This window comes from Calliphora vicina, chromosome 1 (assembly GCF_958450345.1).
Source record: "Calliphora vicina chromosome 1, idCalVici1.1, whole genome shotgun sequence".
Classification (NCBI taxonomy): domain Eukaryota; kingdom Metazoa; phylum Arthropoda; class Insecta; order Diptera; family Calliphoridae; genus Calliphora; species Calliphora vicina.
The window spans coordinates 160,748,008-160,775,881 of record NC_088780.1 but is presented as its reverse complement, the minus strand read 5'-3'; the positions used below and the strand labels follow the sequence as shown (position 1 = coordinate 160,775,881).

Here is a 27,874-nt window from a genome sequence, read left to right as displayed (position 1 = left end):
ATCTGCTGCCAGTGAATGTATATCGTATATTTTAATTCAACAACAAAAGGATTAAAAGCAGCAAGTATATGCCAACATACATATGAACATGCATGCAACACTCTAACAATCATCTATATAAAAGAAGTATGTATATAAATAGTAAAATATAAACTTGCTCCTTTGGCATACATGCATACATGTAGATGAGAACTCATATATTGTATATCGAAATGGTTTATTGAAGGTTTATCCTCTTTCAGTTTTATAGTTCATTTTTTATATAAGTATTTTTATTTTTGTAGCTCTAGTGCAGCAAACTCAAACTTAATACTCGTAAATACTAAGGCTAAGGATTCAAATGCATCAAATGAATGTGTGTATATGTAGAAAAGTCTCTGGCAATAAATGGAGAACATTTCAGACGGAAGTTGAGTGTAGTTAAAAAAACACACACACACTGACACACACAAAAATAAAAATAAAAACAAACTGGTAGGAAGTGGAGTAAAACAAAAGAGAAGCACAGAGAAAAAAAATATAAAACAACAACAAGTTAAAAAGTAAGCCACCTACTGTGTAAAGCAGCGTGCATTTAATCTTATACAGAGTACAATCATGCATGCATGTTTTGTTTCGAATTACTACATACAAGAACTCTCATGCACACATACTCTTGCATGTACATCCTGCCTCAGTATGTATGTATCTAGTACGTGTACATTAGGGTGCTCTTATTTTGCACTTTTGAAAAGGTCTACAATTGTTCTTTGACATCTAAAAATGCTGAAAATTTAAGCGAAATTGGATAAGATTTTATTTAAATGTTCGCGTTCTGGGTCAAATTAGCAATATTTTCCAAAAAAAACTGAATTTAAAAAAAAATATCCAATAAAAACTTGTCTTTGATTAACCATATGACTTAAAAATGCGGCTCAAATGTTCAGCTTTTATTTTGAAACATTTGTACAACTTTCATTTATTCAGAGTATTAACCATTGTTATCTTTTTACAATCTTTCTGGCATATGAAAAAGAATTGTTCATCTTTTGAGGGAAATAATGAACAATTTCGGATACTCTGTTATAAAGTGAAGCGTATTCCAGAGAGAGTGTTCTGTATCAATCGAAAAAATTGTTGTGTGACGCGGCAGACCACTTCATTCAAATACTTTTTAGCAGGATATGAAAACGCTCATCCACGTCTTGCAGTGCCTGCTAAAAAGTATTTTGAATAAAGTGGTTTGGAAGTTTTGTTGTTTGTCGGGGCATATGTAATATGTAGTATGTAATAAAATCTTTATTTATTAACAAAACTCAATGAAATTTTCAATGATTTCTAAATTTCATATTCTAAATAATAAAGTGTAAAAAAAATTGTGAAGGAAATCCCGCAATTCCTAAAAATTGGAGAAAAAATCAATAGAATGGCATTGTTTACAATTTTGCCCATTGTATCCAGATTTCCTTTGGGGTTGGGAAAATACTTTGGGAATAAATAGGGCACACATCAAGGTTTCCAAAGCTGCTTTCCGTTTTCTAATCCCAGCTTTGAAATTACAGAACATATAGCCCAAATTTGAAATTTTTATCAAAAATAAGTCTGAAGGAGTTTGGGCGAAATATTAGAAAAATAGGACATGATTTTTATTTCAGAATGTTCTTCGTAAATATACCTTACAGCAAAAAATAAAACTGTTATATGTTCTTAAAGAAATATTTTTTTTTTTAATAAAATAGTTAAGTCACATTTTGGCCAAAAAAACAGCAAAAGTCTACTATTTTTTTGAATTTTTAAATTGAAAATCGTTTATTTTTGGATCTATAATTGATATTACTCTGGAATTTTTTGTATATTATTGGTAATTCAGTTGTCTAACTAACAAAAAAAAGCAGATGCCAAAGTTTTTTAGTTTCAATTTTCAAATACCTATAACTCGAAAATTATAAGAGATAAACGCAAGCATGTTTTTTCTTTGAAATCGGATTGGAAACAAAAAAATGGTGTTTAAAAAGATTACATGTCGAAGGTATCCCTACTTTGAGCTCCCATAGCTCAGCTCCTTGAGCATTTGTAGGGAACATTTTAATAAATTTTAACTCTAATACTCCTCGGACCACGTCAAATTTAATCCCGATCGGACCAACCGTTTAGAAATGAAAGATTTATTTCCAAAAAATTTATGATTCTACCCCACTGTGGATTACAAAAACCTGAAGCGGAAGAGATCGTATGTGAAACCCGTTCAATCAGCCGAATCGATAACAAAGCTAAACATCCATGGCCCTAATGTAGTTCTCTGTGCTTGGTGGCAGCAAAAGGGTCCTATCTATTATGAGCTGCTAAAATCTGACCAGAATATCACAGCGAACATGAACGCAACTGATTTGTTCACTGTCCGGAAATATTCGCTTCAAACGTTCGGTACAGGCTCTGTGTGGTGGTCTATCTAGATTTCAGCAACTCATAATAGATAGGACCCTTTTGGTGCCACCTAATATATAGCTTTACCTTAGCGCCATGGATATTTGGCTTAGTTGTCGATTCGGCTGATTGACTGGGCTTCACATACGATCTCTTATGCTTCGTGTTATCTTAATGGATCAATTTTTCATTGCGAGTACTGATTCGGTGCAAAAATTATATCATTTCTGACATGCAAAATCGTCTTTCAAGTTCTCTCGGCTTCAATTCGTATTGTACCTATTTTCCCTGCTTTTGGATGAATTCTGCAGCTCACAAGCGTTTCGAAATTGCTGCTTGAGTAGCTTCCAATGATTTGGCAAGCTCTTATTGAGTTGAACAACAATCTTCATGGAGTAATGCCTCCAATTCTTGGTCTTCAAACTTTTTTTGGCTGCCCTGGGCGAGCATTGTCATCCTTGTCAAAACCGCACAAACCATCTCTCGCACGTTGAAACTGATGGAACGCATTCACCATAAGCTTTGAAGGCACTTATTTCAAATTAAAGAAGTAAAACAAAACGTCCCGCAAATGATTCTTTCTTGGCACGAAATTCTAGATTTTCGAATAAAAAAAAATGTTGTTGTTTACACTATAACGTGCCATAACTGAGTAAGAATAAATGACAGATATGTACCCTTCAAAATGACATGTAAGTTATTAAAAACAAAAATCGCATTTAGAAGATACATCATCTAGTGTAAATCCCTCGTTTTTAAGTCATAATAGTAGTATTTTCCTACATTTAATTTCATATTCTTTGAATAAAACCACGAAACTTTAAATAAAATGTATCCCGATCGGGCACAAGTTTTTAGCACTTCATTCTAGAATGGAAGCATCGAAAATCGCAAAAGTGCATAATGAGGACTATCCTAGTGTACATGTTGTGTATGCTACATTGTGGTGCATGTTGTAGTTTGCTTATTTTGTTTTATTTTCGATTTGTATGTTTTAAGTTGCGTACAGCATACAACAAACAACAAATAAAGATAGAAATACGAAGAAAATTTTAACACACACACACATACATTTATTGTAAAACGGAAGTCAGTACTCCCATATCCGGTTTTAATCTTATACGTTAAATTATTGAAAGAAAGTCTGTTTAAACCAAATACTTATACATACTTGCAGTCAGAGGTAGAGTTTTAAGTAACTGCCATTCTTAAGGGCGGATGCATAAAGCAACAACAAAACAGAATGATTTTAAAGCAAACTAAAAAAGATGTGGGTAGGAAAATCTTTTTAAATTTAAAAAAAAATGGGTTAATTTATGGCCGGGTGAAACAGAACATTTTCATTAAGAAATAATAAGAAGGAACAATGGCAGGGATATATTTAAATAAAAAAGTATTTAAAGTGTATACAATTTTTTAATAAAACTGCATTTATTTCCAGAAAAAAATTTAGTTTTCAAGCATTTGTCTCAAACTTTAAAGAAAAATATTTAAAATCAATTTTTTTTAAACATTTATAAAAGTTTGTTGCCATTTACAACTTTATAACATTTATCCTAAGTTACTTCCTAAATATTGACAAACTAAAAAAACAAATATTTCTTAAACTTACAATCTTAAAGTTTGAATTTAACAAATTCCTAGTAAATTCATTGATTTTCAAAGTAAAAACCAAAAGTTAAAAGAAAAACAGCAAATCTGCTTTCACTTAAAACTAGGCTAACTGCCAAATAACTCGTAACTTTTCAAATAATGTTACTGCTGTGTTTTATATTTTTTTTTTTTAGCAACCAACACGTACAATTGTTACACTCAAATGTTAATGTCGTTGACCATAACATGCCACCACACCATGCAGCAGCAACAGCATAAAACTGCCAGCCAGCCTGCAAACACCACTATCAGATAGAAGAAAACAGCAGCAAAAGCAATAAAATTACAAAAATGAAGCAGCATTTAGAAATGAGAAAATCAAGTCAAGGATAACGGTGATGATAGAGCACAGCTGGCAAGGAAATCATGACTGCTACATATTAATTGACGAAGGAGGCATTTATTGAGCAAAAAACAACAAAAAAAAAAACAAATAAATAAGAAAATGTGTTTAGAGTAATAAACAGTAGCTGGCCAGAAGCAGGATGAGTTTTGCAAAAACAAAAATAATATTGGTTGTTTGGTCTATAACATCGGGAAGGTAGTAAAAATGAAAACAGCGCAAAACGTATATCCTTTTAATAACACATTGTGACCACAAAATAACTTTTAAAAGCGTCTGAGTAGCTAAAGACAGAGTAAGAGCAAGTGCACAAGTCTAAAGACTTATAAAAATGAAGAGACAAAGAAGTTTTCAAGCAGCGTTAATGTGTTGGCAACATATTGCGACTTAACGAGATAAATGTCAGTTACTTGTTTTGGTTGCTAGGTTTTTTTGTTTTTATTTTTTTTTTTTAAAGACTAGACTTTAAGATGAGGGCTATAGAAAGTTTGTTATTACATTGGTAACATATTTTTAGCCGCTTTTTGTATGTGTTTTGTATGCCTCTTTTTTTCTTAACTAAGTAACCGATTTAAAGTGTTGTATATTTGAGAAAACTGGTAATTGTTGTATAATGTAGCATACTTCGAGGATTTTGCTCATTTTCAATGTATTTAATCTCCTGAAGTAGAAGACATGAAATTTGGACGATATGTTCTCTTCTCGCTAGATATAAAATTTTCTAAGAAAAAACAAGTAATATTTGTTTCCTTACAAAGAATATTTTAAAAACCTCTTCATCTTTAAAAAAAACACGAATTTCTGAATCGATAGGAGAGAATAATCTCGTACTACAACTCTGAAGTTTTAGAGGTTTAAACATTTAAGATCAAAATACGGACAAAATCCAGAATGACACGAATCTTTAAAGACACACTTTGGAAAGACTATCAAAGAAAAAGACGAACAGAAGAATTTGACGGTCTTAAAGTGTATGTCAAAACGTTGCACTTTGGTATGAGAATAAAAAAAGAGGGAAATAAATCTGTAAGTTCTAAACCCTTACGCCGATTTGAATTTCACATGCACAAAGAGGAAGTGTAGTCGAGTTTAAGTTTTGAATTTGGACCTCATGAGCCCACCAGGAGTGGGACCAGTGGTTCCCAAAGTGGGACACCTCGGGTATGTTTAATTTTTAAAATTATCCTATTTCTTCGTTTATGTTACGATTTAAAAAAAATTACACATATAGAATCTCCTCGTCGAGCTATCAATTATCTCTTATAGCTTAGGAGATATTCGCATTTGAAAATTTAATTTTCAACATTTTTACCCACCCTATTACAGTTTTTTGGTGACCGCGGTTCCAAATATTCCACGCTTTTATCCATTTTTCTTCTATAGGATTAACAATAGATCTATATATCAAATAAAGGAAGAAGTGTTTAAAAATCATGGCTGAGTCCAAAGTTATATTCATTTGAATTTAAAAAAATTAAAAAAGGCGATTTTTTTGGGAAAAAAGTACTTTTATTCTTTTTAAATTATCTAAAAAATTTCTAACAGGATGTATAATGAATTTGTACTTTTTGAAAAGCTAACTTTACGCCAAATATTTTAAATGAAAAAAACATTTGTAGGGAGCAGGTCCATTCAAAAAATGCCTATTTTTTATGTAAAATTCAACTTTAGGGCAAAAATTCTCAAATCGCATATTCGATATCAAAATATAGTAACCTATTTTAGATGGCCCAATAAGTTCTTAATTATTTTGTAAAGGGTTCCGATAACCCCGCCCCTGGCATGGATATTATAGCCAAAAAACGAAAAAATCCCATTTTTGGGATTTTTCAAGATTTTTTTAGGAATTGCGGGATACTTTTTAACAAATTTCAAAATTTGTTTTCATTTTTGCATTTGAAATAGAAAAATTTACATAACTTTGAAATTTCATTAAAAAATATTCATAAATAAAAATTTTATTTCAATTTGAAAAATTTGTATCTATGCAAAATTCAATAAAAAGCATTTTTTGTCATATTTTTCAAAAAAGTATTCCATGAATTTTTTAATTGTCAAAAGTTATAAACATTTTTGAAAAATAGACAAGATCCTCTATCCATTGATATATAACATGTCTACCTTATGTTTTTTACGTGTCAAATAAATTAGGGAAAACTAAACAACTCGCTGAGAATTTACATAACATAGAAATTCATAAAAACGCATGTTGCCTACATAACAACATGTTTATGAATGTAAATAACAGTGCTAGGTAAATTCTCAGATTGAGTAAAACCAGAGCAGTCATAAGGACACGACTAAGCCTCGCGTTGGTGACTCTTGATGTACGACCATCTAAATAGCCCAAAGCAAGACCAAAGTAGAGTGATCAAGGCAGCCAGACGAAGTCTGTAATCAAACTCGAGCATCAGCATCAACTGCTCAAGATCCTGTAAACCAACCTGGTATAAAGCGGCAAAGATGAGAGCAAGCGGATGAAACCAGAGAAAACTACTTAAGAAGGACAACATCTTGCGGGCTATAAATAACAATGGATTCTGTTAGTTGTATAGCACCAAATGGATCATTAGATGTGGTAACAAGAACGCTTTCTTCACCTTATTCTCGCCATTGTGTGGGAAACCAAGGTAAATTAAGAAATTGTTAATTTATCTTGAATAACTTAATAACGAAAAAGAGATGGGGTTCCATTTTAATTAGTTCGTAAACGTGTCTCTTATTAACGTGTTTAGATTAAAACAAGTTACAGCATTTATTTTTTATCATCTTTGAAAATTGACTGTTTTGTAGGTACTGAGTTCAAGAATTGTTCTAAAATTAATCCTATGGAGGTGAAAGGGTTAAGCGATGTTCAGAAAATTTATAAGACATTTCCCTCAGCATCAATTTAGCCTCGAAAACGCAATAATTGATCAAAAAATATTTTTTTATAACGAGAAAATTCAAAAGTGAATTTATGTGTGGTTTTCCACACATATGTAATTTGTATGTATTTTACACTAAAATGTTTTGTAATTATGGTAAAACATGATTTTGTCTATAAAAAAAGAATACTTAGTCGAATACCGTATGTGTGGAAAACAACACCTTGGGGTAACACGTTTTTTGAGGTTAAAAACTGGACTTTTTCCCAACGAAAGTTGAATTCGGTCCCTAGACTAGTTAGTTATCCTTTGCACTCCTTTATTGGAGTTTCGAGCGTCTCCATGTACGATGTTGTCATTAGATCCAGTCTTTTTATTGTTATTTTGTAGTGTATTATATAATATATAGTGTATATATTATATAGTGTCTGCTGTAGCGGATCCTGCGATACATGTTCGATGTTGCCATAAGATCCAATATGTTGTTATTTTTGCCTTGTATCAGTTTCGTTAAGCGGTTGTTGCTCCAGCTAAGTAGATCATTGGTCTGCTGTAGCTGGTCTAGGATAATGGGACTGTCATTTGTGGTTACCTAGAAACAACGCCCTCTGTGTATTTGGTGTAGTGGTGGGGAACCTTGCTAACCTTTGATTCCTACCTTTTTCCCAGGGCTGGTGGCGGGCTGCCTGACCTTTACCATGATGTTATCATCTTCTCTAGGGGGATGGATTGTTTAGAGGGGGTTAATTTTTAATGAAAATTGTTCGTCCTCTGGCAGGGATCGAACCTGGGATGCTTGGATTTGTAGGCAAGCACTTTAACCACTCCACTATGCCGCCACAGGATGACGTTAAAAGTGTGGGATCCTCTTTCCATCTCGGAAAATAAATCTACACAAATTCGTGCATAGGTTTGGGTGATTGCATAACTTGTTGCTTACCAAGGAAACAATTTAAAATTTAATAATAAAATAAAACGTAATTAATCTCTTACTGAAATCTTAATGAAAAAATGTAGACAAAATCTAACAAATGAAAGGATTCACATTTAAGTTGTCCTTGTAACAAAACTTACTAACATAGCAAATATTTCTTAATAAAACCCACTCACATGCCATCTGAGAAAGCAATCAAACATTGTTATTAATTTTTCTCTCATCAGTTATTGGTCGCACAAGAAGGTTATTTAATACAATTTTGCCCATAAACGCATTTACAGCACCTTGTGTGAGTTGCTCAATATTAAATTTCTTATTGGCAACTTTATTAAATATTACAAAAAAAAAGAGACAGTTTATGATGGCCGGCCAACTAAACTTATGACTTAGTAGTAGTAGTGGTAGGAGTACTAAAAATATGAGGTAATAACAGGAGTAATAAAAAATAAATATGAAATACACTTACATTCTTAAACCAGGAATAAGAGGTGACGGGTGGCCTGGCATCGGCACGACATTTGAATGTAACATTTTGACCTTCGGCTCTGGTAACAATGCGGCTGGGATCTTCATTGGCCAAATGCACTGACACAGTAGGGGGATCTAGGGGTAAATATAAAAAAATATATAATAATTGTAATTTAAAAAAATATTATTTGCATTTTTTTTTTCATTTGTATAATTTTAATATTCTAATGCTTACAAAATACAAAAAAAAAGAAATTTTAAAAAAGCAAAAAGTAAATGAATAAATTGGGTAATTGGAAGGCGAGTTTAATGAGCGTTTGCAAATTAAATCATAAAAAGCTAAATAATAAATTGGAATGACTAAAAGAAGGTGCTGGCTCTTAATAATACACAATGAAAAAAAATAACAAATAAACAATCCCACAGACACACAAGGTCCTTTCAAAAAAATAAAAAAAACGTCAAATCATATCTTGTGTCTCTCTGTGTTATTGTAAAAGAAATTGAAAGTGTAACAGTACGAGAAGAGTTTGCCTGAGTATTAGTTAAATTACATTATTTTGTTGGGCATAAAACTGTGTAAGTGAGAGTTTGTGTGTGTGTTTTGGTAGTTGTACAATGAGTATTCATCCATTCTAAGCCATTAGTTACGGTTGTGTACGCATTCATCCGTTCCATTTTCATTCTTTGAATGCTGTTTCTGTTTAATTTTTGTGTTCAACGCAAAATACAATTTCAATTGCTTGCACGACCATACAAACGCTGGTTGTATAGCAAGGACTTTTACTCACACCAACTCATTTCTTATGCGGCTTTAAGGAAAATACCAAACAAATGTAGTTGTACATTTATACCCAAACAAAATATTGTTTAAGAAAACTGCTGACGCTTGTTGTGAATTATTAAAATGTTTTTTGTTAGTGTAGTGTTGTTGTCTTGCTACGAATTTGTTGGCCAAACACTTCTACAAAAAAAAAACCGGAAACTACAGTTTGTTGCAAAAGGAAATTCAAAGAAATAAGTTGTGGTCAAGTTCGACCCTAGGAAATACTTCATCTTCAATGAGATAAATCATGCTATTCAATCAAAACCTAAAATTAGTGCCGAAATTATTTGTCTTTATTCTCGAAATATCCTTTTCAAACTAATGATATGTCAAGGCCATAGTAATACTTAAAGGGTTAAATAATCCCTTTGTTCCTATTCAAATGAAATGGAAACAGATTATTTTATTTTTTAAACTTGAATTTTGAAAACTACACATGACAAAGTTATTTTAGAAATAGCAAATCGGGACAATGGCCCCAGGACTTTGTTCAAATTATCAGCATTTGCTTTTCAGAGGACGGAGAATAATTTTAGACTTTTAGAGCTGCGAAAATCTAAAAAGTGCCACCTCAATAGACAGCCTTCCCATTACAATTTCTCATACAAAAGGTCATTCATTGTATATATTTGAACATAAAGTTCTCCGTTTACCCTTATTTAATGTAGGGTGTAATTAGAAAAATAGAAATATGTACTACATACTAACGAAGTAAGTAATACAATTATGAGCAAAATACTAAAGTCAAAAACAAAATTTTGAATACTCTATATAGAAAAAGTAGTGTTTAAAGCTACGCACGTCCGCACCAACACTAAAATATTTGAAGTCGGGAGAGTGAAGAGAGAGAAAGAAAATAAATGGTTTGCAAATGTTCCATAGAGTATTTAAATAAAATTTCAAGAATAAGAATAAGCTAAAGCAACAATTCAGTATGTCTGCCAACCAAGCAAGAAAAACGAAATTGAGACACCACTCAAATATTTAATAGACTAGAACTAAATAAATGTCAATGAGGATGACGATGATGATGACGTCGAACTGAATGCGATTGCGAATATCTATGAATGTAAACTACAAACTCACAGCATTGTCATCATCATCATCATCTTTATCAAGTCCTTGTTGTCATTGTTCGCCAATACCGTCCACATCATACACTACATAGAGCTCTCAATGATTTTGTAGCAAGAAGACATTTGTGAAATCGCTGAAACACGCACAATTCTTTTGAATTCTAAATACACGACAGTATAATAATGATGACGACAATGATAATAATAAAAGCAAATAGGAAATTGTTGTATTTTCCATAAATTACCCAGTAATTACTAAAGTATCTTCTAGTAGCCCTGAATGACTAACATACATACATATCTACTAACAATTGTATTTCAATGTAACTAAGCAATCATTACAAAAGCCATAAGGAAATTTATTTCAAATTGAACTTCAACTACAACACAACTGTTAAAGCGAAATGAACTCGAACTGGAACTGGAACTATCAATGCCATTCAGGCAAAACAATAGCACAATTGTAGTTACAATAAATGTAGTATGAATTGCCAGTCCTAGGGTAGAGATTACAAAGACAAATTATTATTAAGCCGGCAAATATACTATAGTAAAGTATGATATCCCGTAGAAGACTTTGATTGAAATGGTATGACTATGTTTGTGGAAACTTGTGGTATGCAAAGAAACAAATTACATATTTATAATAGAAAAACTGAAAATAGCTTTATAAAAATAGCGAAAATTGAGCGTGACATTATGCCATAAAAGTTTTATAATATTTATTATAACGCCTAAAAATAGCCTATAGCCTATCAAAAATTAACCATGAGAAAGTGATATCATTAAACAATAAAATATGCTAGGTTTAATTTATATTTTTATTGAAGAAGTATGGGTAAAGAAAAGGAAAAAGAAAATTATTTTTAGAAAGTCCCAAAATTATGCAATAAAATTTTTGTTTTTTAATAAGCCTAATTGTAGTTTTCGGTTTATTGCATTTAATTGAGGGCTTTTAAAAAACTTAACACTTGGGGTTTTTAATGATATGATTTAAGGGATGTTAATTTAGATTTTAGAGTAAAACAATTCTTAATTAATGCCTTTTTACTGTTTAGAAAAAAGTGAGTTAAAAGTAAAGATAAAACCTGACATAAATAGTTCAAAGTATTTACTAACCATCTAGACTAATGACAAATCCAAATTTTGTGATTATTGGGAACTCGGAAAATTAAAAAGCATTGAAATGAGATGAGAATATAGGAGATATAACTGTAGCTTTACACTGATTATTATAGCGCCTAAAAATAGCCTATAGCCTATAAATATTAACCATGAGAAAGTGATATCATTAAACAATAAAATATGCTAGGTTTAATTTATATTTTTGTGAAGAAGTATGGGTAAAGAAAAGGAAAAAGAAAATTATTTTTAGAAAGTCCAAAAATTATGATATCAAATTTTGGTTTTTTCATAAGCTTTTAAAAAACCTAACACTTGGGGTTTTTAATGATATGATTTAAAGGTGTTAATTTAAATTTTAGAGGAAAAACATTCTTAATTAATACGTTTTTACTGTTCAGAAAAAAGTGAATTAAAAGTAAAGATAAATAGTATAGATAAATAGTTCAAAGAACTAACCATCTAGGCTAATGACAAATCCAAATTTTGAGATTATTGGGCACTCGGTAAATTAAAAAGCATTGAAATGAGATGAGAATATAGGATATGTAACTCTAACTTTACACTGATGGGTAAAATTGCAAAAATTCAACAGATTTTAAACATTTTTCTATCCCTTTCCGGACAAAATTGTATGCAAGAATCCACATCTATTTTGGATTTATTTCTTGTAAGTTCTCCATTTATTTTGATCAGATTCAATGTCAACTTCTTTTATACCACTCAATGATTTATGTATCGTTTAATTTTTATCATCTTAGAAGTCGTGGAGGATTATGAGTAGTGGGAGAAGTGGTGATTAGAGAACTTTCACGTGCTACTGGTTGGTGTTGATTTTGAGCTCGAGGGCGGATCAATAAGTCCGTGACTTTTTGAATGAAACAAAGTATTTTTTTGCAAAACAAAAATTTATATTTCAATATAATCTCCTTTTAACTCGATACACTTAGTCTAACGTTTCTCCATTTTTTGTATCCCTTCCAAAAAATAGGATTTTTCGAGGTCTTCAAAATAGAAATTTGTTCGTCAATAATTTCATAGTTGGAGCTGAATCACTTTCCACCGAGCCATTGCTTCAGGTTTGGAAATAGGAAGTAGTCACTAGAGGCTAAATTCGGAGAATATGGCGGATGAGGTACCACAGAATATATTAGAAGTATTCATAGAGTTTTTCCATTCAAAATGCACACGTGTGCACCCGTGTATTATCAAAAACTCATTAAAACGCGGCACCCATCTTGCAGACTACATTCTTAAACCCAGCTGACAATTTAAAATCGAAACCACACCGCCATATGAAATGCCTATGGCATCAACAATCTCACGTACTTTTACTCGTGGTTTTTTTTCGAAATTTTCGGGTGTACTGACCTCAATTGGCCGTCCAGAACGTTCAGCGTCATTTGTACTTGTGCGACCGCAACGAAAGTCAGTAAACCAATTTTTACCTTTGAAATCGATGGTGCATGGTCCCCATAGTATTTATCGAACTTTTCCTTGGGTTTTTTCACAACAAAATAATATTTAATAAGCTTCGAGTGCTTTTTCCATTATTAGAAAAATACACGAGATTGTATATTTTTAACAGCTGTTAAACGCAAAGTAAAGTAATCAGAGTGGGTCCTCTATATACACCCTTACCGTGTTTGGCGCAAACGTCTTACGCCTATGAATGTTTCGTACTAGATTAAAGATAAAATGCAAACTGTTTCTTTAATCTAGTACGAAACTGTCGTAGGCGTATGACGTTTACGCCAACCACGATAAGGGTGATTGTGAGATTTAACACAACTGAATTTCAAGGCAACTAAATTCAACACTGCAAAAACAAAATTCAGCCACTTTAATGAAAAATTTCCCAATAAACTTCCAGTCGCAATCCCATTTTATAGTCTGAATTGGATGTCGACGATTTTTGATTTCAACGGAATGCAGGTCACATGATCGATGAATCAATGACTTCGTAATGAATTAAATAATCCAAGGTCGCATCATATATTAAAGCATTGACGAAAATTATCCATCAAGACCGAGGTCGTCGTTAGGGAGGATACCAGAAAAGTCCTCCAGGCGCATTTCATGGATGGTTTTATTATTACCAAGTAATGGAGAATGGTTTGTTATTCGAGAAAATATGGACACAATGTTGATATCATAATATGTTGTTGTCAGAGTATGATAACCATAATCCGATAACATCACAATATGGTGAAGTATTAAATCATAAAAATGGTTGCCACAAACATATACGTATTTACCACAATCATATATATGATTGCTACCATTATGTTAATATTGACTTAAATGTATAATGGTTGCCGCAATCATCGAACTTTTACAGTGACCATAATATTGTTAACAAACTTGTAAACATATTGAAACTATATTTTTTTTCTGCGTTTGGATGACAAACAAACTGGTACTATTGGCTATTACTGCGTCAATTGACAATATGATTACAGTGACCATAATATTGTTAACAAACTTGTAAACATATTGAAACTATATTTTTTTTCTGCGTTTGGATGACAAACAAACTGGTACTATTGGCTATTACTGCGTCAATTGACAATATGATTACTGTTTATATGAATTACATAATAAGTCATTATTAGTCTACTCTAAAGTAATGCATACAGTAAGTCTTTGAAAACAATATTATTTATTATAAGCAAATCATTACCAAATTTTTAAAAAGAAAATCCCCCAATTAAACATGACATTCAAATACATTTTGTGATATTATTGGCACAATTTCCAAACAATTATATTGTTGGTCAAATTGCCACTAAATATAATTTTGCAAGTATTTTTATTGATTGTTTAAGGCCATCTATATCTATAGGAATACTCGAAATTCCTCTTAACAGAAATTATATCAATTCTCTTTTAAGCCAATCAATATTGAAAAAATGTTTTTTTGTTTTTTTTTTTTTTGCTGATACAACAATAATTTATGAATGTATATAAATAGCAAATTACACAATGCATGAATGTTTGCTTATAGCTACACCAATGTAGGCAACATGCCACAAAATGTAGCAGCATGGTCATACCAAAAAATAAAATAATAAAAGTAAAGCAAAAAAAAAAGACAAGATACAAAAGAAGAAGAAGAAAAAAATAACAACAATGTTTCAATATAAAACTTACATGCTACACGTATGATACGTTTATCTTCAATGGCGCCACCAGAAAACCATGGATTAGATGCACGACATGTGAGCTCAGCATTATCATTTTCCGAAGTTACCTTTAATGTTAAAATGCTGGTTGTTACATTTGAGTCCTGCAAAGAAGAAAGCAAATAAAACACACACACACACAAAGAAATGACTTTAGTAAAATGTTGGAGTAAGTTTTTGTAAGCTTTAGCAAATAGTTGCTGCTACAGAATAAGATTTATGATTATGTGCTACAAAATTATTTGACTTTTCGCCATAAACATGTAGAAATAACAAGAAAACTTTAACGTAAACTAATAGTATTTGCCAAAATTGTTGCTGAGTTAAGAAAATATATAAATATTCTGTTTAATGCTCGTAAAACAATTTTTTTTTTTTTGGTAGATTTTTGGTTATAAAAAATGAGGTTATATATAAATACAAATAAAGTGTTTTATATTTATTGTATATATAAATATTTATGTTAATTACCTCTCGATCACTGTGCACGGTAACTTCCGCATTTCGTATGGGTTCACCATCTAACAGCCAAGTGATTTTGGCCGCTGGATATGAACCCCAAGATTCACAGCGTAAAGGCACGGGATGACCGGCTGTAAGCAGGTCATTTGGCGTTATAATTTTCACTCGAATAGGTTTTACTAAGGGATAAAATAGAACATAATATTAATTGAATTGAATAAAGTTTTTGTTTTATATATATACGAGGAAAATCAAAAATTTTGGAGAATTTGATTATAAATATTCTTTAAAATTTGTTCCTTACCCCCTGTCTATACTTGACAAATATTCATCATAACAATAAATGACATTTGTTGTCAAGACAAAATTGTCTAAGCAAAAGCACTAACAATTTTATCATAACGAAGCAATAATACTAATAAATGGAGAGGAGACTATACCTGATAATTCTTTATCTAGACAACCATTTTGAAGTTTATCATGATAAAAATTTGTCAGGTATAGACAGGGGGTTATGATGACATTTTGTAGTTGCTGAAACTGTTCATATTAGTCATTTATCTTATTACGCGTAAAGCTAGGTACTCTGTTCAAAATTTCGTGCGAAATGCTGTCAAACTACATATAAAATATTTGGAATGAAATATATGCAAAATAATTTCGCAAAAGTTGTACTCTGTTTTTATTGTGGAAAACATGTGAAATACTAAATGAAATATTTCGAACTTTAACGCTCCGTTACTCGCAACTGATCTGGTTGATACAGGTTTTATTGAAAATATTTTTAAACATCCTAAATTTTAAGCTAATTTTTTAATACTTTTACTGCAATTTTTTTATCACTCTTAAATACATTGAATTTAATATTGTTTTTATGTTTTCGAAATAAAAAGTGAAGAGATTATTTTCAAACGCGCATTTTTTTATTGATATCAATTTGATATATTGCGACTAGTTTCGATTGAAAATGATTGCGACTAACGGAGGGTTAATAAAATCTTTGAAGTGGTGCTTCGTTTGTCCTCTCAATTTATTTTTGTGAACAAATTTTTCGAATTTGATATTCAACAATTCTCCAAAATTTTTGATTTTCCCCATATAAATTTCATTTTAAATTAATTATAATTATGACAACATTACATCCTTGTTATATTTCTACTTACATTGTACTTGCACCGGCACTTCCTTCATAACGGGCTCTATCAGTTTTGTGCCTTGGGCACGACACTGTATCTTGGCCCCATTATATTCACGCGTTGTAGTTCCTATTAACAGTTGATTAACTATGACCGTGGTACCCTCTTCCACCGATGTATGACTAGTACCAATTAGTTCGGTATCACCCATCCACCAGGTAACCTTTGGTGGTGGTCGTCCTAGAAATGGGAAAAACAAATTTATTGTATGTGAAATGTTATAATAAATAAAAGTAGTTCAACAAATAAATCATAACAAAAACAACCAGAAAATAATAATAAATAAAATAGCAACAAACAAACAAAAAATAGGATGAAAAATAAAATTTACATAATTTTCGCTATAGCGTCCTATAAATCACATGTTGTTCTTGTTTGTTTTATATATATACAATGTCAGTCATTTAATTTATGTACACATACATACATTTATTTATATATGTATGTGTACACGCACACATGTATGAGTTGTACAAAATATAGATCCCGATAATATTTATATCACATGTATGAACAATATAAAAATTATAGTATATCGACAACAAAAACAGCTATTAAAATACTAATAATAAAAAAAAATATATATGTTATTTTAATGGTTTTGGTAAAATGGTTTTGTTAAGTGTTGTCATGAAACAATAACAAAAAGAATCTAGAAATTTTGTGCAAGGTTTTCATGACAAAAAGTTATTAGCTTCCGATATTGATATGTCATACACTTAAACCGGAAGCGGAAGACAAGAAAATCATTTTGGCATTTAATTGAGTTTTAAAAATAGCTTAAACTAATCTAAATTATGTATAGAAAAAGTATATCAATTTAGTTTGAATTGGTTTTCTGCCACACACTGCGCAAGTAATTTGTGGAAATTTTACTTTTACTGTGCTAATTTCATGGTGCACTGCACAAGTTAGTGAAATAACTGAAATAAATATAAAATATCTAAACCATTGGTAGGAGTTCATATTGCTCACATTACAAAGATTTTCGTCAATTTACATGTACACAACCCGAATGTAAACAATAGAGAGTAATAGAGCGTAAATATATAGATATTTCATTTAGTTGCTTGACGTTGTTGCAGATATTTTATTTTTTCCCATACATGCACACAAATTAAATGCCTCTTTTTGCCTACCAATGATCTAAACAAAAATACCAGAGTAAAATTATTTCTAGATATCAGATGTTTTTATTACTCAAGTTGAGCTTTACTGCTACCTTCAACAAGATCGTTTTTGCGTGATATCCACCATCAAAAAACATATGAAGTATACTGAATTTTTTATTCCGATTGTATCATATCGACATATTCATTGCAGACCCACCAAAGTATATATATTCTGGATTCTTATGAAATTCTAAGACGATTTAGCTACATATGTCCGTCCGCCTATCTGTCTGTTGAAAACACAATAGGGCCCAAACGAAATGTTTAGTATTGAAAATGGGCAATATCGGCTCATGATTTCACCTAGCTCCTATACAAATGTTCCCCGTAATACTGTTTGAGCAGTCATAAATATGTTGATTACACAGAGGAACAAAATTGACATTTTGGATTGGTGCCGCGGAAAATGTTTTTGATAAAACATGTATGGGACATTTCATAGTCAAAACTATCTTTAGTTTTTTTTGAGCAGCTCTTGTTTTTAAGATATCGCGGTTTTAATTTTTTTTATTATTCTGTATTTTTTTCTCTTTTTGTTTGATTATTTCATAAATGGAGACCAAAATTAAAAATTAATTTTTGTACTGGTATTCTACACAAAATTATCTTTTCTTTGACATCAAATTTGTTTATCTAAATTTCAGGATATATTACTGTTTTCAGTTTCATCCTTTTAAGTTTGACGTATGGTAAAAGGGTTCAAATTTTTTTCACTATATACAATAAAAACATATCAATAAACTAATTTATATAAAAATATTGAAAAACGCTGAAAATATACCAAACTATTTGGCATGTTTTTCGTATTAAAAAATTAAACAAATGTTCGTAACTTGAATTTTTTACACCTGCAAGATTATACATAAACTAACGATTTAATCAAAAATGTTTTTTTTTTTTTGCTAAATATAATTTCTCTTGTTATATTATTTCATTATGGCTAGTAAGATGAGATAAAGATCCTAATATGTTTTCCTACATTTGTACCGAATATATATTAAAAGATCAGCGAAAATCAATTACATACTGTTCACTGTTCTCCAATTATATTTTGATTATTTTGCTATTCAAATTCGCAACTTGGACAATACCTGGATATATAATGTAGAAATAAATCTATATGTTTGTAAAAATTAATTTGTTTCTATAAAATACTAGTGTTTTTAATAAAAAATGTAAATCACGTAAATACAAAATTCGCAATATTTTAAAAACGTCAAATGAAGTATTTATATTGCTGTAGTTAGATTTAAATGGGTATTAAGAAATAAAACTAATGACTACCTAAAAATTTATTTATAAAAAAAATAGTTTTTTAGGATGTAAAATTTCGGGATATTATCTAAATATTTCATTAAATTTTTAACTAATTTTTCATTTTAATTAAAAACTATGTTCGCTATAATGCCTTGAATGTTCAGTGCTAAATTTTTATTTAAAATTTTCATAATGCACAATTTTATTAAGGATAAAGCTAAAAGAGTCAAATTTCCACTTTCTTGAAAGATCCGACAAATATGCTAAAACATCCATTAGAATTATTATAGTCAAAAGAAGCATATGTTTACGTATACCAGCCTCATGCTAAAAAAATTTCACATTCTCAGCTGCATTACCCAAAATTTTTAAGAAAAACTCCCAAAAATAGGGTATTCAATGAAATTATAAAAACCGCGATATTTCGAAAACTCGAGCTGACTGGAAAAAAAAAAGTATAACATAGTAATGAGGGTTCATCAGCTTGTATAAAACGTAGTTCAAATCTCGGGCACCATAATCTCTGTTCCGCAGTGTTATGCGACAATTCTGATAAATTTTTCTACCAACGGGATATTTCTACCGAATATCCCAGCGTGAAAAATTGCTAGAACTTTTTTTTTGTAGGTCTTCTAAAAGACCAGCTTACACATTATATAAGATCCAATGCTCATTTCACTTTGCCATCTCTCAGAAGATGTTCTAGAAGGACTTTGATTCTCCTTCTAAAAACTTTCATAACCATTCAAAATTGTATTGCAAAATCAGATCTAACAATCATTTATTTAATATTCAAACATGCTTGTTATGCAATTATTTTTATATGTTGTCTCTCTATAATAAAATTTATTTCTCAATTTAGTCGTTTCTAATATTTGATGTTGTGAAGTTTGCGTAAGGTAATTTTTTATATATGAAATTTCATGTGTGTATTTCAAAGTCCATTCTTTTTTGGTTATGCTGAATTCATTAAGAATATTTTCCCTAATAACCATCTTTAAAGGATTACGTCTGAAGACCTTCAATTAGGATCCTACACGCAGAGAAAAAACATAGGTGCATGTTTATTGTAACCATTTCAACATTGTTGCAAGTTCTTTAACAATATTATAGTCACAATAACTATTTACATTATTGTGGTTACCATAATATGGTTAATTTACGATTCACATGATTGTAGCAACCATATATATGGTTACAGTAAACAAGTATATGTTTCTGATAACCATATTTATGATGAATAATTTTATATCATAATATGATGTTCTCAGATTATGATATCCATAAGCCCAGAGCAGCATAATATGGTAAGTTCTTTATCATATGCCTTCTTGAGTACATTTCTATCAGCGCAGTAACAGAAGCTCACAATGACACACTGTGTAAAATTGAAATGATTTTGCGAAATGACAAAGAGGCTGGGGGTACTTTTGACTGTCAAATAAGGCCTTTAGGAAAGCCTCTTTACTGCATATTTTTCCAGTTGAAATAACACTCTTACTTGTTTTTAAATAAAGTAAATTTGCGTTTTTATAAAAATAGAGTTTTCTGCAAATATGAAATTTACACATTTCAATCAAATTCAGACATTTGTGTAAATTAGAATTTTTGTGTTAAATTTGTGTATTTTCAAGCAATTTGAGTTTTTTATGTAAATTTACTCAATTGCACGTTTCTGTAAATTTTGCGTTTTTGTGTGAAATTTTCATTTTTGAAATCGGGTTTTAATATGTGTATATCTATGAATTTAAAGTAAAATTATTATTTTTATGTGAAGTCTTATTTGACTTTTATTAACTTATGTTTATGTTTTTAATGTGAAAATTCTAGTATTTCTTGTAATATTACCAATTTTTGTAGTACTTTTCTGAGATTACAATTTTCTATTTAAATTTTTTTTGTAAAAGTTGCTTTTTTATTCATTAGTATCTAACTCTATTCCAACAAACACACTATTTGGTCTTCCAGAAAATCCCATACATTCGTGATCGCTTCACAAACATCATTGCAGTGATAATTCATTATATAATCACGATGGATCCGTTCCTATATTGTGTGAGGTAATAATAAAATTAGCGCTCGAAGTTTCAGTAATTTATTGATCATTATTATCAATCTACACAAATTTAAAAAAAGAACTGAAACTCAATTGTAATTTTTTTGTTTGGCAATTCTTTTAGAATATAAAGAATCTTTTCATAGCTTTTGGGAAGTGGTCTTAGGATTCTCTGTAGGAAATGTATTCCATTCCACACACAAGGAGGGAGGAATGGACAATCCAAATCTTTTAAGGAATTTCAAACACATCGATTTGACTATGTTTCCACTAAATTGCAAAACTTACTATCACTTTTAACAAAACAAAATATTGCATAACAAATTTCTCATTCTCCTTTGTTCAGAAATCAGCAGAATAGCTTTTTAAATTTTTTAATAAAAAATCCTACATTAATATTCTACTATTTACATGTTTAACAATGAAAAATATACGTCAAATAATCCTCCCAACATCTATTCATGATGTTTGAACTACTTAAATTATCATGCAAATTATTACAATTTAAATAGAATGAATAAATGAATGAATGATATAAGAATAAAAATAGAGAAACAATTTTATATTCATATTTCTTAAAATTATGTATAAAAAATATCATCAATCTTAATCAATAGATTAATTTTCATCTATAAAAAATACATTTATTTTCGAGTGTATGCCGTTACATAAAACATGTTTTGTAGAATACAAGGATACAATAAGACTACAACATTGTTATCTGTCTTATCGCGATGTATTCTATAATTCTTTGGGTTATTTGACAAAACATTGTTTAGCCATGACCATGACAATATTTTTCTGTTGTTCTGTCGTTTTTTTTCATCTGATTTTTTTTATATTTTGCACAGTCATCAGCACTTTATATGCGAGGGCTGTGAGAGATGGAAATACCAAGAAAAACATAAACATTTTTTGTACAAAAAGAATAGTTTTTTATCAAAATTTTATTTTATTGTTGAAAATTAGAATTAAGTTATAATTTATTTCAAACTTTTCCCGCAACCTTTGTAGAAAATCCCTGATCCTTGCTATTTTTTAAGTAAACAACCATCTTTTTTGGAAAAAAAAACTGACAGTTTTATATTTTAAATTTGTGTACATATTAAATATAAAATATGCCAATTCTTTATTGTTAAAAAAGAGAAAGTGTGTTGGCGTTTTCTTTTTTAATATTTTTTTTTTTCAAAATCATGAGAAAGGGAGTTAAATTTTTTTCCCAGCATTATAAAGTATGTGAAAAGTGTATCATGTCATAAAGTATGTATTATCTTTAACACATACACAAATATTCAATCCTTCACGCATAAAGATACAACAAATATTCATTTGTATACATTTGAAATACTCCTATTTTCATATGAATTCACACTTATAGGTCGGCCGACTAAGAAGTCCTTGGTATTATTTTTGAAATAAAAACTTAATTGATTACAAAAGTTGTAAAAAAAAATAGTTTTTATTATTGACAATTTTAACGATGATTTGATCTATCACATAGATAAAAGAATACAAACGAGATAAATTATTACTAGAATTACTTTCTAGAATCTGAAGCAACAGCTTTGTGATCAAATATTTTGAAATTTTTGTAAAGCTTTCTCTATTGCATAAAGCTTTTTTAGTATGACGAATAAATAGTACCTACACGCAGAGAAAAAATATAGTTGTCCATGGTTACTGTAACCATTTAAATAGTGTTTTAAGTTTTTTAACAATGTTATAGTCACAGTAACTATTTACATGGTTGTGGTAACCATAATATGGTTAAATTGCAATTCACATGATTGTGTCAACCATATATATGGTTACAGTAAACAAGTATATGTTTGTGACAACCATTCATATGATGAAGGACTTATCATATTATGTTGCTCTTGGCTCATAATCTGAGAAGAACATATTATGATAAAATTATTCATCATATAAATGGTTGTCACAAACATATACTTGTTTACTGTAACCATATATATGGTTGACACAATCATGTGAATTGCAAATTAATCACATTATGGTTACCACAACCATGTAAATAGTTACTGTGACTATAATATTGTTAAAAACTTAAAACACTATTTAAATGGTTACAGTAACCATGGACAACTATATTTTTTCTCTGCGTGTAGATAATGAGTTTTTATTTTGTTCAAGAAACATTCTCAGCCTGCATTCGTATTGTTTCACACAAACATACTTTTGTATGTAGGTACATTAGGGTGCCCATTATTTTAGACTTTGACGATTTTCGGCCCTACAAAGGGTAACAATTTTCTACATCATCTAAAAACCAAATGCTGAATATTTGAATATTTTGCAAATAAAAATAAAAATTTTAATGTTAAAAAATCCAATTAAAAATAGTTATTGTACTTTATTTACCTAAAACAATGTTACGGCTGCTTGCTAAATTCATTATGTTTATAAACATTTTCACTGCTCTAAACTTTGTTTATAAGTATGAGAACTTTAACTGTTAAAGCTGCTAATGTTAACATTAAAGCTGCAAAAAATCTTTAAAAACAGAACATTCTAGTTTTGTTCGTTAACTACTAGAAGATGACACTGTTTATATAAATAGTAGCAGCGGGTTGCAATCAGTCTGTTTATCATAGGCGATGTTAGAATTAACATCAACTGAATTACCAGTGTATTCTTGGACATTGAATTTTTGCATAAATTTGAATAAATATAGAGTTGTTTCAAAATTTGAAACTGCTTTATTTTTAATCAAAAGAACACGGTTTATTTAAAGGAAATAAACCACCGTTTTTAAAAGGTAAACACGTAACAATAATATTCGACTGTGCTACCCACCATCAATATATAGTTTTTATACCCTTCACCATGAGTGGCAAGGGTATATATAAGTTTGTCATTCCGTTTGTAATTTCTACATTTTTCATTTGCGACACCACAAAGTATATATATTCTGAATCGTTATAGATAGCGGAGTCGATATAGCCATGTCCGTCTGTGTGTTGAAATCAACTTTCTGAAGCCCCCAAATAACTTACATACACGAATGATACATCAATATCTCCGAAATTCTTCCGGCTCGATTGCTATTTAAAATCGAGAAAATCGGTCCACAAATGGCTGAGATATAAGGAAAAAACCAGGACAACCTCGATTTTTTACCTATTTTTAACCCATATCTGGATTACTAAATCATTAATATAGACAATATGGATATCTAATGATAGATATTTCAAAGACCTGTGCAACGACGTATATAAGACCATAGTAAGTTGGACCTACAATGGGTCAAAATCGGAAAAAATATTTTTTAACCCAAAATTTTTTTTCACTAAATATTAAAAAAAAAAAATTTAAAGACTGAAAAAAAATTTTTTAAATTAAAAAAAAAAATTTTAAAAACAATTTCGAAAAAACAACTGGAAAAAAAATTTAAATTTTGTTTACCTAAAAATATTTAAAATTTTTATTTTAAAGTATAATTTGGTGAAGGGTATATAAGATTCGGCACAGCCGAATATAGCTCTTTTACTTGTTACTAGTGATAACTTTCTTAAAACTTTAAATGACTTATGTCAAAATCTATGTTAATATCATTATGTACGAGTAAAAATTATTTATTGACATAAAAGTATTATTTTTGAACCGATCCTCACAAAAGTTGGTAGAATAATCTGGGTTCATATAAAACTTGTTTATGTCTAATTTCATCACGATATGAATTATTATAAAACAATTATGAATTTTCAAGTCATTTTCTGTGGGGGACTTGGGATAAATGTTTCCTGATTTTTATCATACCTTAATTTCAGAGGACTTAAAACTAATTTGTACATTTATGACAGCTCAAATAGTATTCTGGGTGAACTTTTATATAGGGGCTATTTGAAATCATGGATCGATATTGTAAATTTTCAATAACAATCAAATCTGATCAACATAGTGAATTTTTGAAAACTTTCATCCAGCTAGCTGCTTTCGTTTATGATAGACAGAGGGACGGTCGGACATAGCTAGATCGTCTGAGAATTTCATAAGCACCCAGAATATATATACTTTTGTGGGTCTGCGATGAATAATTCTACTAATTAATTTCAGATTGTGTCTATCGTAATTTAGAATTTTTAGGATATTGTTAATCCTGAACAAATGCCCATAGCTAAAACTGTTTTGGTGAGGAAACAGAAAGTTTAGCGAGAAGAGATGTCAATTTTTGGTTAACATTTTAAAGTTCGAATTATGTTAAACATTCCAAATATTTCTTTCAGTAATCATGAACAAAATTTAAAAATAGCAATACTCCCGCTTAGCATGTGCATTCGTCACTGTCTCAGTGACTAATAAACAAAAGTAATTATGAATAAATGCGAAAATAATCAATCGATTTTTATGATCGATATCTCATTTTGTTGCTATTATATGTGGCTTTGCGATAAAGCAATAAACCTGAACAATTTCTGCCATTTTCGATTTTCACGTAAAAAATATATTTTTTGCTTTAATTTGTTATTATAACTCCGAAACTACTAAGCCGATTAAAACGCAATATATAAAAGTATTAAAGGCTATGTAAATCTCAACTTTCATAAGTTTATTTTAATAACATCGGACTAACCCATTTTGAGTCATAATTAATTATGTGGAGAAATGTCTAACAAAATTTATAATTTTACTTAAACATTTTTTTAAAAAAAATATAACCATATACATAATTGAAAAATTTTACCATTTTTGTATTTAGGTAGTACTGATGCATCAAATCTATATAGTGGTTAGTCAAGCCTTTTTTTGCTGTTGACTTGTGTAAATGAATAATATTTCCGACGATTTGCAAAAAATGTTTTTCTGAGAAATAATTTTCACAAATATGGTACCAAAATTTCCTCGAAATACGCCAATTACGCATGAATTTTTATGTTTTTTATACCCTTCACCATGAGTGGCAAGGGTATATATAAGTTTGTCATTACGTTTGTAATTTCTACATTTTTCATTTGCGACCCCACAAAGTATATATATTCTGAATCGTTAAAGATAGCGGAGTCGATATAGCCATGTCCGTCTGTCGGTTGCTATTTAAAATCGAGAAAATCGGTCCAAAAATGGCTGAGATATAAGGAAAAAACCAGGAGAACCTCGATTTTTGACCCATATCTGGATAACTAAATCATTATTATAGACAATATGGATATCTAATGAGAGATATTCAAAGACCTGTGCAACGACGTATATAAGACCATAGTATGTTGGACCTACAATGGGTCAAAATCGGAAAAAATATTTTTTAACCCGAATTTTTTTTTTCACCAAAATTTTTTTTCACTAAATTTAATATTAAAATAAATTTAATATTAAAATAAAAAAATAAAAAAAATTTAAAAACTAAAAAAAAAATTTTTTTTAAATTAAAAAAAAAATTATAAAATTTAAAAAAAAAATTTAAAAAACAATTTCGAAAAAACAACTGGAAAAAAAATTTAAATTTTGTTTACCTAAAGAATAAGGGCCACCCTACCCTAATGTACATAGAATATTCATTATATTTTGTTTGTGGCACTGAAAGTATGTGTATATTTGCAACCATTACTCAGAAGCAACGTTAGCAGTCAAAGAACATGTGTTTTAATAGTTTACGCGTACTTGGCAGTAAACAGAATACTCACACGCAGCCACCCACCCATTCACTTACACACTAATATGTAGAATGAAATACAAATAACCCTTTCACATCATTACATCATGTAAGTGTAAATGTAAATGTATGTGGCTGTTTGGTATATTTATTCATACATGTGTACTTTATACACACAGATACAAACATGCCCACTTACATACTCTACTCTACTCATACTAACAGCACACATCAATCTTATTTATTCACGTAACATATATGACTCTACATGTGTGAACACTTTTCTGTATATATATATTTGCTGGAACACACATATTGTCCTTCACACATATGAGCTTATATGAATATGTATGTATGAAAGTGTAAATTGTGTATTTTTTTTTGGTCCTTTATGCGTTATTTTGTGAGATATCCTTTTGGAAAATATCTACGCAAAAATTGATGATGCTTGTTCGTTCATATGTACGTTTTCTCGTCTTGTTGGTTATTATCGTTACAAGTATTTTCGTTTATTTATTTGCTTTTTTTCGCCTGATATTGTTGTTGTTGATGACAACAATTTTACGCTTAAATATATTTTTCATTTCGGTTACAAAACGAAGGTATTAAAGTTGCCACCGCAATATTTTTCCAGAGAAATTTATGTCGCGCTGCATTATCATGTGGTTTTGACTTGGTCAAATGGATTTATTAAAAATAAAAATAATAAAATTTTCAATGGAATTTTGTTTATAGCAGTAATGTTTATTTACATGGAATTTTAAAAGTTGAAATGAAAATCATGACACAGTAAATATTTTGTTTTAATTGCAACTTACAACGAAAAAGACTGGCTTTATAGATATTGTTGCAGATTCAAAATCGACTATTCAGTGAAACATCTAATTGGCTTGAAAGTAACATAGTTGTATTTGTTTTAAAGGAAAAAAATATTTCCCGGAAGATAAAATAAATAAATATATTGATTCGAGAAGAAATTGTAGTTTAAAGGCAATTACGTTCTCATATTCCGTAGGGTATAAACACGCTTCATATTTTATAGCAGGGATTAAAAATTGTAGCCTTGCTAAATTAAATAATATGGCGTTAGTGACATGTTGACACCTGGAAACTCTCAACATTTTTCCAAGAATAGGGAATGTTGTTAAACAATTTCCTCACACCAAACGTATTACTGTTTGACATGCCTGGCCTGGAAAATGAGGCCGGGCAAGCAGTTATTATTACTCGTTCCAGATATTGC

The 27,874-nt window shown here is 30.0% G+C and overlaps 1 protein-coding gene across 2 annotated transcripts in view; it reads right to left on the bottom strand.

Moving 5' to 3' along the window:
• side (sidestep) overlaps nt 1-27,874 on the bottom strand; it is a 343,838-nt gene that overhangs the window by 145,645 nt on the left and 170,319 nt on the right. For both annotated transcript variants that reach the window (XM_065516427.1, XM_065516428.1), the window contains exons 5-8: nt 16,506-16,718; nt 15,352-15,521; nt 14,849-14,984; nt 8,670-8,806 (exon numbers count right to left, since the gene is read on the bottom strand). In XM_065516427.1, the coding sequence (XP_065372499.1) occupies nt 8,670-8,806; nt 14,849-14,984; nt 15,352-15,521; nt 16,506-16,718 (656 nt within the window). The remainder of the gene's footprint in view (nt 1-8,669; nt 8,807-14,848; nt 14,985-15,351; nt 15,522-16,505; nt 16,719-27,874) is intronic.